Genomic DNA, 12,782 nt, shown 5'->3' on the forward strand with positions numbered 1-12,782 from the left:
TTGTTCTCGATTTTTTAATACATTTCTATCAATTATTTTATCACTGGTGCTGAAGTGATTGACGTCACCAATGTATTATATTAATTATTAGTACTTATGCCTTCTTTTATCTTACCAAGTTATGTACCCTACTGAGGGTATACGTCTTTCTAACAAACCGACAGAGGGAAAGACAAGGGCAAACTAAAAGAGTTTCTCATTAACCTTAAAAAATCTCAACCTCCGAGGGGGGGGGGGGGCAATTCAGACTTACATTGTGATATAAAAATGTTCATTTTGTTATCATTCGTCCGTTCCAATTGTCTCGTGGGTTACACAAAATATTTACTCATCATGATGCGAACAGTCAAATTAAGTAAAACGATAGTCTATCTATCTATAGGTACGGGGTGGCCAAAAAATAAGTGCATTCCCGTTGCCAGGGAGGTTTTGGGATTATACTGAGCAACTTTTACTTACGTTCCCTACTCAAATTACCTACTCTTTTGACGACCGGTCTGGCCTAGTGGGTAGTGACCCTGCCTATGAAGCCAATGGTCCCGGGTTCGAATCCTGGTAAGCGCATTTATTTGTATGATAATACAGATATTTGTTCCTGAGTCATGGTTGTTTTCTATGTATTTAAGTATTTATATATTATATATATGTATATCTTTGTCTGAGTACTCACAACACAAGCCTTCTTGAGCTTACCGTGGGGCTTAGTCAATTTATGTAAAAATATCCTATAATATTTATTTATTTATAGTTTTATAGGGGTTTTTAAATAGAAATTGTATCTAAAAATAACTGCTGTCTACGTTTCTCTATTAATCTTTTTGGTGCTTCTTACATGGTGTAAAATAATTTATTTTAAATACAGTCAAATACTCTATTGTCGGCCGAACAGGGAGCGATTTTTGAATTTCGATCGCTCGATTTCGTCACTCGAAAATCGTTGGAAAACTGCGAATTGCTCATTTTTGAAAACCGAGCGATAGAAATTTGGAATCGAGTGGTATTGACCACTCGTTTTCAATTCTATTAGTATATATTTTTTTCATTTATACCACATCGGTGGCAAACAAGCATACGGCCCGCCTGATGGTAAGCAGTCACCGTAGCCTATGGACGCCTGCAACTCCAGAGGTGTTACAAGCGAGTTGCCGACATTTTAAAAACCTGTACACTCCTTTTTTGAAGAACCCCATACTGTTAGACCCTCGGGAAAACCTCGGAAGGGAGCTCATTCCACAGCCGGAGCGTCCGCGGGAGGAAATTCCTCTTAAATCGCACAGTACGCGACCATTTAGGTTCTAGGGTGTGAGGATGAACAACCTGCCGACGGCGAGCGGCGGTGATAGAAAGCGGCCGTTGGCATCATGTCAAATAATAATTAAATGCCTAGTAGTGGAGATATTGTTGAACGAAATACACGAAATCGAGCGGTCGAAGTTCAAAAATCGGCCCCCTGGCCGAGGCTAAACAGAGACATTTCATACTTTACCTCCGTAATACTTAATCCTCCATAAATTTCCTATTTCACTTGAAGAATTGCTTTGTAACGGTTTTTTTCATTGCTAACATTTAAATAAATAAAAATAAATATAACAATGTACATAAAATCATTTATTAATTTGATAACAAACCTTTTAGAGACAATAACATAAAATCAGGAAAGATAGTCAGGTACAGATTTAAAATAATTTAACCACCAATAGACAGAGCAATGGCGTTACCGCTGTGGCTCTTGGCATTGCTCAGGGCATAACTGCTCTTTCCACAAGTGCTGCATCCCTCAGCTGTCTGAAGACCCTGGGAAGCCAGGTTCAATGCCCCGTTTAAGGCCGATTGACCCTCGCCGAAACCGTTCGAACCAGAGGCACCATGGGACCCACCACCTTGCCCTGAGGCACTCCCAGAACCGTATCCTTCTTTTTGCCAGCTAGATTGCACTTGTTGTTGATTTCCTGTATACTCGACGTCATGCTTAGCACCACCCTGACCAGAGGATGCACCGCTCTGGGCGTTAGAGCTAGATCCAGACACGTAGTTGGATGATTGTTGCTGCCCGTTGCCTGAGTTGCCTTGATGTTGTTGATGACCATTTCCAGAGAAACCTTGGTCTAGATTAGCATGCTGTTGTTGACCGTTGCCTGAGAACCCTTGTCCTTGGCTTGAGAATGAGTTGCTCTGTGATTGGCTTTCTCCATTTCCATGGAAACCACTACCTAATTGTTGTTGCTGTTGCTCGTTTCCAGAGAACCCTTGTCTTGCAGCGCCTGAACTGGCATAAGACCCGCTTTGCCCGTTAGTTTGCGGTCCTTGTCCGCCCATATCTCCCCTCTGTCCAGCGAAGTTAGATCCTCCATTTCCATCGGATTTGCTACCACTTTGGTAAGAGTAATGAGATTCTTTGTAATGACCAGATTGGAAATCATTTCCTCCATTGAAGCCGTTAGTTTGAGCTTGGCCGTTGCCAGAGGATCCTCCATAACCACCTTTAACTCCTGCTCCGGACCCGTAGCTACCTGCAGCTCCTGCAGTTGCTCCTGCATTAGCTGCTGCATTTGCTGCTGAATTTGCTGAAGCAATCGAAACAGCCTGACTGCCAGAATCAGCACCAAGATCAGCTGAAGCTGCCGCTCCGCTGAAAACTCCTTGTCCACCGTCAGATCCCCGGGCATAGCCGCTCCAGTTATGCGTGTGGAACCGTGGTGGTGGTGGCGGTGGCCAGAACGGCGGGGGTGGAGGGCCGTGATGTCTGTCGCATTCGTCACATGGAGAACGCGCTACCCTTTTGAGCAGTGTATCTGAAAATAAAATAAACAACAGAAATGAATTTTAAGAAAGTACGAAAAGACGTTGATGGTCTGCTTTGTGGCTTTGTGGTAATGAAATGTAAACTTCTCCTCAAAATTACGATCAAAATGTAGAGGCGGGCAGATATTTTGACGTAAAACGCTTTTTATCGCTTTTACGAATTTCGTACTATATAAGATAAAGCTTAGAGACCGCAGAAAAGGACTTGAAGTACAAAATTTAAATATAAACCGGTACCGTAGACCGGGGTGACTTTGGAAAATTTGGGGTTACTTTGATAGATTTAAAACGGCCATAGAATTACCATTATTCATTATTTACTGAAAATGTTCCTGTAACTAGTTAGATTACTATATATTCATATTCACCTACTGTAAAAAATCTCGCATTAAATATATATTATGGCTTAAAAACTTGAATTTTAAAGTAGCCCCTGCATTTGAAAGTCACCCCGGTCAATGGTACTTGAAAAGGAAACATAATAGAGTTTTATTTTTTGTAAGGGCAGTTAAATAAGCGTGGTAATAATCAACCCCGCACAATTGTAAGTCAAAAAATGTTTGATAATTACCTTCTGTGTTCAATACAGCGCTTTGTACCGCCAAAGCGGAAAGAGCTAAAAACACAACACAAGACTTTGCCATGTTTAGCTCCAGAATTGTTCTGAAGCATCAAGCTATCAGCCTCCCAATATATACTAGAATATGTAACCAATGAAAAACAGTTTCTGAGAATAGTACGATAGGCGACTACTCGTATAGAAGCTAATCAGTAATGTAAATATTGGGCTAGTCACAATTATATCAGGAAATTCACACGGTGGTCATACTTTTAGTGCATTTATAGAAAAGTCTGTATTAGATGATGTCATATTTGTGGGGGATTACGTCGGGGGATTTTGGAACATAACATCTTGTCGCATTTACCATGAATCTCATGAAGATTAAATAAATTAAAAATAGCGTTTACATCTGAAGGTGAAGGTGTGCATAAAAAAAACCACCACTCAGTATTAATATGCTTAAGATGTGACTTGGTATAAAAAAAAATCCGCTGGACATACATGCTGGTTAAGCTGGTAACTAGTAGGTCTATCGTTGGCCTTCATTTGATACGTATAGAAAGCAACACCCTTGTATTACCTACACTGATCAAATACTTCTAGTTTTTAGGGTTCCGTACCCAAAGGGTAAAACGGGACCCTATTACTAAGACTTCGCTGTCCGTCCGTCCGTCCGTCCGTCCGTCCGTCTGTCACCAGGCTGTATCTCACGAACCGTGATAGCTAGACAGTTGAAATTTTCACAGATGATGTATTTCTGTTGCCGCTATAACAACAAATACTAAAAACAGAATAAAATAAAGATTTAAATGGGGCTCCCATACAACAAACGTGATTTTTGACCAAAGTTAAGCAACGTCGGGAGTGGTCAGTATTTGGATGGGTGACCGTTTTTTTTTTCTTTTTTTTTTTTTTTTTTTTTTGCATTATGGTACGGAACCCTTCGTGCGCGAGTCCGACTCGCACTTGCCCGGTTTTTACTTTTTGTGTTCCATTCATGATCCCTAATTTCCTACTAGTTCCTAATAAATAATAATATGTCTGACTGTTGCCCCTTCACGCTTAGACCGTTGAATGTGGTAGGGGAGCCTAAGAGGGGATTTTTAGGGTTCCGTACCTAAAGGGTAAAACGGGACCCTATTACTAAGACTCCGCTGTCCGTCCGTCCGTCCGTCCGTCTGTCACCAGGCTGTATCTCACGAACCGTGATAGCTAGACAGTTGAAATTTTCACAGATGATGTATTTCTGTTGCCGCAATAACAACAAATACTAAAAGTACGGAACCCTTGGTGGGCGAGTCTGACTCGCACTTTTTGCCGGTTTTATTAGAGTTACTCAAGCACGTCAGATTAACATATCCTGTTGAGTAGGTACCTCCACTATGTGAGTCGTTTAACTTCAATGTCGGATAAATCCAACTGTCAGATTTTAGGATTTTGGCATTACGCAAAGGTAATAGGGTCGTCACTTCCAAATCGTCAGTAATTTGTAGGGTCCACTTAACATCCTCTTTGAATATCTGACGCGCTCGAGTATTTTTTTTTCCCTAATTTTCTACCTACACTTCCTAATCCAGTAACTTTGTCGAATTTTGTAACCTGGCTTTTTTGCGTCAAATCCGGTAGTTCTGATTTTTTGCAGACTTATTTATGATGTTGGCCCAATGAATAATACAAGTTTGTGACTTCGAGCGCCGAACGCAACTTTTTCAAATATCGAAAAACCCGCGAAAAATTTCGGTTTTCTTTTAGATTTGGGCGATTATAACCCTAAAGGACTAGTTTTTGATAATGCCTTCTCAGGGCTACGTCGTCGTGAGAAGGGAAACGTCCTGAGAAGGTACTATCAAAAACTAGTCCTTTAGGGTTATAATCGCCCAAATCTAAAAGAAAACCGAAATTTTGCAGGTTTTTCGATATTTGACAAAGTTGCGTTCGGCGCTCGAAGTCACAAACTTGTAATATTCATTGGGCCAACATCATAAACACGTCTGCAAAAAATCAGAGCTACCGCGAAAACCGAAATTCGCAAATTGCGGGGATCTTTTTCTTTTACTCCAATGAAGATGTAACAGAACGAAGACGTGAAGAAGTGACAGAGAAAGATGCCCGCAATTTGCGAACTTCGATTTTCGCGGTTATAACCAGATTTAACAACTTGTTACGATTTTTTACAGGTTTTGATACGACCTTGACGATCATCGTGGTCATTGGCGCGCATCTCACGCACGACTTTCAATCCATTTCGCATGCACCAATCAGCGTGAAAGATTTTTAAGGTCGTCTCAAATTAAAGTCAAAACCGTGATAAGTTGTTAAAATCTAAATCGGTCTCCGGTCGGCGTTTGAAGTTTGATTTTGTTTCGTTGCTCCTAAAAGCGTTTTCACATTAGGATCCTACATCCGATATCGGATCGGACAATGTGAAAACGCTCTAAGGATAGTAGGGATTTTTAATTTATGATTGAGAGGAGAGGTTCCACGCGTTTCTAAGAAAAGACGAACAGAGAGACACCAAAGTGATCCTATAATAAAAGGGTTTCGTTTTTGCTGAGGTATGGAACCCTGAAAAAAAAGTTAGGTATCTATTTGACCTGGATATATTCTGATAAAGGGAACCATTAGGCACTCCTCAAAACTTATAGACTTTACATTGCTAAGTCTTTACTAAGTCTTAGTCAAATATTTTCATCACAAAAGTCTCTTTGATGAAGAATTCTCATGAACTTCAGGAAGCTTCTCAACGACACATATGTCTTCCAAATTTGACGAATTGTTTTCTTTGTTAACAACTTAACATTTTGAATCAACTTGTGCTCAAAATATGCTTGAGTTGAAGCAAAGTTAAACTGATTATTAAGATCAAAGCGCCACTTGCACGATTCCACTAACCCAGGGTAAACCGGTTAAACATTTAGACACTTTGGGTTAACGGTTTGACCGCTTAACCTCGGGTTATCGGGATGGATCAAGTGGCCATTAGATGAGACCAAATAATATATATATATATATCCTACCTAGCTGTGTGGCCTAGAATTGTCATGAGAAATCCTTTCTTTCCTTTTCTTTTTATGTCAATCTTTCCTTTGAAATCCGTTTTATCTTTTATATGTTTAAATACCAACCATTAGCTTCTGCTCGAAGTCTTTGTTCTAACCCCTCCCCCTCCTACCCGCCATGTTAGTATTCCTGTACTCATTAGCGAGTGTTTCCCGGGATAAAAATGTCCCGTATGGTTTCATTCAAATCTGTTGCTGTTTTGCGTCATTGAGGTATGCAACAAACGTTCAAATTAGTATTCGATCGAAGTTTCGGTTTCGGCATAAAAATCGTGTTTCGGGTGCTAAGGTGAGAAGTTGTAAGATACCAAAGTGATAATTACCTTGTATCTTCTGAGTCTCTCGCTATTCAAACATGCCAGAAATAACTTTTACAGTACATATATGGTCCTATTTTCCCGCACTAGTGCGGAAATCGTGCGATGTGAAAGGTTTAAAGGGCCATATATGTACTGTAAAACGTGTATCGTACACGTGCGAATAGGTAATTCGCAACTCGTGTCGATTTAAAACACTCGGAACAATCCCTTCGGTCGTGTATTATAGCCACTCGTTTCGAATTTCCTCCTTTCCGCACTTGTATCGTAAATAACTATTCTTTCTTGTTGCACAAGTAACTCTACATATTGTGTTTATTATATCATTAATAAAATTATAACACATAAGCAGCATTTGTATTTTTGCAATAAATTATTTTTGTGAAAATCATTGTTTTAATTGATTCTGATACCAATATCAAGTAAAAGTTTATCGGTAGACCTATAACACCCTTGCTGGCCTGCCGGCTTCCCTTCTTATAGTTCTATATATTATAAATGTAAAAGTTTGTACATATATACAGTCAGCAGCAGAAGTTGCTAAGCGGGTGAGGTTTTCAAAATTACCTTGACGCGCTCTTATTCTCTTAATAATAGAGTCGCGTCAAGATCATTTTGAATACCTCGGCCGCTTAGCAACTTCTGCTGCTGACTGTACCAGATATATACCTGCTCATGGATAAATTTAGAGGAAGGCAAAAAAAGGTTTAATTACTGGATTACAGCACCTAAAGATAATTTCAAAATTAGTAAGTGATTAAACTTTTTTTTACGTTCCTCTAAATTTATCCATGAGTGTAAGTGTAAGTACATATTTGAATTAGTGTCTGACCGTAACTGGATATTTTGCCGAAACACATTAGAGGTAAAAAAAAATACAACAATAATATTTAACACTTTAATATAAATTTTCTATCAAAAGGCAATATTTCTACCAATTATTATTTCCCAAACCCACTGGATCCCGCACTGGATTGCGCACTAGACTGTGCCCCACCGCCGCTGCCTCTGCTGATACTGATGCTCTTCGATATACTGATGTTAGTGCTCCCACTGCTTCCTCTGTTGCCGAATCTTCGGCCGAAGCCCGGGCCGCCGAAGCCGGATCCGTAGCCGGGGGGTCCGGGGAGTCCAACCGGGCCTTGGAAGCCGGGGCCGTAGGGCCCGCCGCCGAATGAGCCGGCCTGGGCGTTCGCTTGGCTATACGATCCGCCGAATTGGGGAGCTGGAAGTTAAAGAGTTAAGTTAGTGGTGTTTGAAGGAATATAATTATAAAATTCTCATTTCTTCATTGTTATTCTAACGTTGAACCATTTTCTAAAAGGTAGATACGTAGGGCATGCTTAAAAACTTTTACTGACCAATCTTAAAATAAAAAGGAATAAATGTTTCGATTCTAAATTTCGATTAATTTGATATTGTCCTAAAATTATTACCCTTACCTAAAAATCACACACTACCTATCACAGACTAAAACTACACCTATAGTTGAAATAAAGTACGTTAAAAACGTTAAAATCTCCTGTCGACATATTGATCGATGTAATCACTTTCAGAAAGGTACATGTACATTCTTATGGGCTGGTGGTGGAATCGGTACCACCTTTCAGCCTGGCAACATCGCGTTTCTTTAACCCTAGAGGAGCACCATTATACAACGATCAGATGTCAAACTACGGTCTAATAATTATGCATAGGTACGACACAGTTCTAGTGATCCTGCTGGGATGCAGGATCAGTATCGCCGGTATACGCACCACCAGCATGTGCATCAGAGGCACACGCCACCGCTTTAAGTCCACTGTCAGGTGGCTCGGGTTCGACGACGGTGCCGCCCTTCCACACATCGATTGAAACCAATTTTCTAACCTACATTTTTCAATGTGTATTTGCCTATGTATTATTATACTTATATTAGTAGTAGTAGTAGTAGTAGTAGTAGTAGTAGTAAACTCTTTATTGTACAAAAAGACATATTAAAAATAACATACAATTAGTAAGAAGTACAAAGGCGAACTTATCCCTTTGAGGGATCTCTTCCAGTATATATATTATATTAGAAGGTAATGTTCTAGTGATCCTTGTATATTGACCATCAAGTGTGTATGCTTGAAACAGCATTCAGTTTCGCTGTAGTTGATTGTTAATCACATACTCTTACATATTACAGTAATTTGTATCGGGAACTTACCTGAATATACTCCAGCCAAACAGACCAGTAAAGCCACACAAATCACTGCCACTCGAGCCATTGCTAAGGTGTTCAATCACTGGCTTAATTCCTAAACATAATGCCATATATACTAACTGATTCCCACTGACATGATAAATACGAATTTTAGCACCAATTCCGTGTACATCACGAAGTCTCGAAATATTTTCGACCTTAAAAGTAACTAACATAAAGTATAAAGTCGCTGGGTTGATTGTAGTTTGTTTATGTAGGTAGTAGTCAAATGGGGGATTACCTTCTGGCTACGTGATATTTTCATCGCGGTTCTTGTTCAAATATTGGTTTTTCATCGTTGATTGACCACTAACGCTCGGATACCATTTACCATTTTTGGAATGACCAATCGGTATTTCGGTTCTTGTTTTGATATTCGAGCTCATTCATTAGTTCCAAACAAAACCTTAAACGACTTAAAATAGTAGTCCAACATTTCTATAACACAAGGTTTTGACCATGTTCATATTAGTAATTTAAATATTTGTGTAATTATTGCATATTTTTATGTCAGTAGCAGAAGAAGCTAAGCGGGTGAATTGGTCAAAATCATCCACGTATTACAACTTTAATACCTAATAAAATTGTAGTCCGTGAATTCATTTAAAATACATCGTCAAATTAACAACTTCTGTTGCCAGACTTGGTATCTGAGTGGCTGAGATAAATATTTCAACCCAAAATAATCTTGCCTTAATTTAGGCAGTTGATGAGCTCCTCTCCTACACTATAGGTACCTACTATCATCCTTCTATTGAGCTTGGGGTTGAACAACGATGCTTAAACATGACATTATGTATGATATTTTCGACAACATCAAAATACATTATATAACTATCTTCGATGCTCAGATGCTCACCTGCCTTATCTTATAATAGGCAAGCCGGTGGTAATCGAGTTCTATTGATGCCCCACCAGGCACTGATCTTCGCAAAGTCCAGTTCAGAAGATGTTTTATTGTGTGTTGTTTGCACATTTCATTCATGTAGGTATAAATAGAATAGTCAACAAATCACTATGAGGAAAAGCGTTCAATGACTTTAGAATTTCCGCTGACTATGCGGATATTCTAAGAAGCACTTTTAGTTTAACAGCCTTAAAGTTTACATAGTGACTTATTAGCCAAAGGTCATTCCCACGGAGGTTAAGCGGTTTTACTACCGCCTCATTAGGAATGTTTGCATACCGTAAGGTGCAATGGCAGGTGATACCCATAAACTCATTTACTCGAGAGTAGTGTCCAGTAGATGGCGTTAATATTATTATTTAATAAGTTAACACATATCAGTGAAAGAATAAGGATCAAAGTCAAATGGCGTTCTAACAGTTTTAATCTTCTGTCGAAAGATGGCAGTAAATTTACTGTGGCTACATAATTTACTTTGACAAGATGACTCTATTTCAAATTCAGTTTACATGTAAATGTAAACTTGAGACTGAATCATCTGAATCCGAGGTCTGAATCCTTAGAGGATATAACCAACGGAGACGCTATGTCTATAATTTTCATTACAAAATAGTCTGCCGTTTTTTGCGGGGGAGGGGCACATCAAATGTATACTTAACGTAAACATAGCCATGTCAGATAAACGTCAGTCCATACATGTGGTTGACATTTCGTTGACCATTGGCCGCCTATTTTCGACAGAGGGGAACGCCTGTTAATGACCACTCCGTTGTCTGAATCGATTAAATCACTTGAAAAAAATTATAAACAACCTGCATGACGGTTTATCGGTATGTCAATGTCAGGTTAGTGACAAATGTCATATTTGCAGATTATTGTACGATATCGAAGTACCTAAAATTAATGCAAATAATCATTAATGGAATACATTCAGGAAGATAAGAAGCTTTATCGTTTCAAAATCCTAAAGCACTTGAAATTGTTAATATGGAAAAGCTACCTACAGCGAACGTATGCGTAAATAACATCATAATTTTTTTACCCTGTTATAACAGTTAGAGCGGTTTCGCACTACGTCCGATCAGAATCCGATCCCAACCCGTGAAAATATGGTCCGTAGTAGCCGTAGAACTATTTCTATGGTAAGTTACGCACTAGATCCGATCTCCGTCATCCGATTTCTTTCCGTCATTCAACGTGTGCGGTGCGTAACTTACCATATAAATAGTTCTACGGCTACTTCGGACCATATTTTCACGGGTTCGGATCGGATTCGGATCGGACGTAGTGCGAAACCGGTCTTATACGATTGTGATATGGGTGTTTTGCGATTTCGGGGTTAGCCCCATAGAAAAGATGCTCAGTATAATCCCAAAACCTCCCTGGCAACGGGAATGCAGTTATTTTTTAGCCACCGTGTATATACTGTATATGAAGCAAGTATGAAGTGCCCTTCCCAAAAAACGGGCCAAGAGCATGTCGGGCTATGTACATTGTAGGGGTTCGTAATAGTTGACCGTCCGTCACAATTGTCAGACTAAAAGGGGGCTTTTTGAATGCGCATCAAAAAGGACACAAAATATACTAGGGTCGAACAGAAAAATGTCAGGGTGCTGAGAGAAGCGTTTAGAAATGTAGAACTTACAATTAAGTACTAACAGCAAATAAGAACACATAAGAACATTTTATACCTACAGTCAGCAGCAGAAGTTGCTAAGCGGGCGTGATGTTCAAAATTACATTGACACGCTTTTATTCTCCTAACAATAAAGTCGCGTAAAGATCATTTTGAACAAATCGCCCGCTTAGCAACTTTTGCTGTAAATCGTCTGCATTACAACCCTGTTACAACGCCTAGCCAAGGTGCCAATCGTTTGCGCCGTAGCGAACGAAGCGCTAATATCTCTGTCGCACTAGTAAGGAAGAGTGATACAGAGAGATCACCGTTTCAAATGTTTGGCATCTTGGCTAGGCCCTATAATGATAAGAGCTGCCAGGATGAGATTTAGATTAGATCAATGAACAATGAACAGCTATAATAAAAGAGGAGCAGAATATCTCCTTATTGCACCCAGGCATACAGTCATCTTACTACGAAGGGAACACTTCTTGCGAAAACTCTAAAATAAGTTAACCGTGCACGGGAATCAATATATGTTTTGCTAAAATATTTCTAGGAGGCGATGGCCAATACTAGCATCCCAGACCGTATTCGCGGGCTGCTTGTTCCTCTTGGCGGTGTTCGCGGCGACGCCTGTGTTTCTCACGCCGCTGCAAGACACTCCCCAAGCGACCCTGACGTCCGGCGACATTATGACGACATTCAGTGCTGGCACAGAGGTTACTCTTATAACGATATACAGACAGGATGGCCGGGTTGACCACGCCGTTCCTCGTGGCCGTGTTCGCGGCGAAGCCTGTGTTCCTCACGCCGCTGCAGGACGCTCCCCAAGCGACCCTGACGTCCAGCGACATTATGACGACATTCAGTGCTGACACAGAGGTTACTCTTATTACGATATACAGACAGGATGGCCGTGTTGACCACGCCGTTCCTCATGGCGGTGTTCGCGGCGACGCCGGTGTTTCTCACGCCGCTGCAAGACGCTCCCCAAGCGACCCTGACGTCCGGCGACATTATGACGACATTCAGTGCTGGCACACAGGTAGTTCTTATACTTAGTTTACTTGTTTTTAAACTGAACTGAACTCGGAGCGAAAAATAAAATCGAAATCGGGCTATTGGGAGACGGGCTCGTAATGAAATAACTCTTATAGGTACTCCTGGGGGATTAATACCCCCAGGTGCAATACGAGTAGTGAATTTCTCTAATGACGATAATATGAGTAGGTACACAGTTGTCAAAATGGCCGTGTTGACTACGCGTTGCTACCTACGCCCAAAGCG

General features: G+C 40.3%; 3 protein-coding genes across 3 annotated transcripts in view; 1 reads left to right on the plus strand and 2 right to left on the minus strand.

Annotated features, from left to right (window-relative positions):
* Positions 1-1,640: 1,640 nt before the first annotated feature.
* Positions 1,641-3,588, minus strand: LOC134789552 (uncharacterized). Its single transcript, XM_063760125.1, has 2 exons — positions 3,374-3,588; positions 1,641-2,792 (listed from the first exon to the last, which is right to left on the minus strand). The coding sequence occupies exons 1-2, from the start codon at positions 3,444-3,446 to the stop codon at positions 1,687-1,689; spliced, it is 1,179 nt and encodes a 392-aa protein (XP_063616195.1). The 5' UTR covers positions 3,447-3,588; the 3' UTR covers positions 1,641-1,686.
* Positions 3,589-7,624: 4,036 nt separating this feature from the next.
* LOC134790214 (keratin, type I cytoskeletal 10-like) lies at positions 7,625-9,101 on the minus strand. Its single transcript, XM_063761049.1, has 2 exons — positions 8,932-9,101; positions 7,625-7,965 (listed from the first exon to the last, which is right to left on the minus strand). The coding sequence occupies exons 1-2, from the start codon at positions 8,990-8,992 to the stop codon at positions 7,682-7,684; spliced, it is 345 nt and encodes a 114-aa protein (XP_063617119.1). The 5' UTR covers positions 8,993-9,101; the 3' UTR covers positions 7,625-7,681.
* A 2,945-nt stretch (positions 9,102-12,046) lies between these two features.
* The window catches only part of LOC134789596 (ABC transporter A family member 4-like), a gene marked incomplete at its 5' end in the record, with an annotated part of 65,525 nt that continues 64,789 nt past the window's right edge, over positions 12,047-12,782 (plus strand). The window contains 2 exons of the mRNA XM_063760166.1: positions 12,047-12,206; positions 12,401-12,540. Of these exons, the coding sequence (XP_063616236.1) occupies positions 12,047-12,206; positions 12,401-12,540 (300 nt within the window). The remainder of the gene's footprint in view (positions 12,207-12,400; positions 12,541-12,782) is intronic.

Source organism: Cydia splendana, chromosome 4 (assembly GCF_910591565.1).
Source record: "Cydia splendana chromosome 4, ilCydSple1.2, whole genome shotgun sequence".
NCBI lineage: Eukaryota > Metazoa > Arthropoda > Insecta > Lepidoptera > Tortricidae > Cydia > Cydia splendana.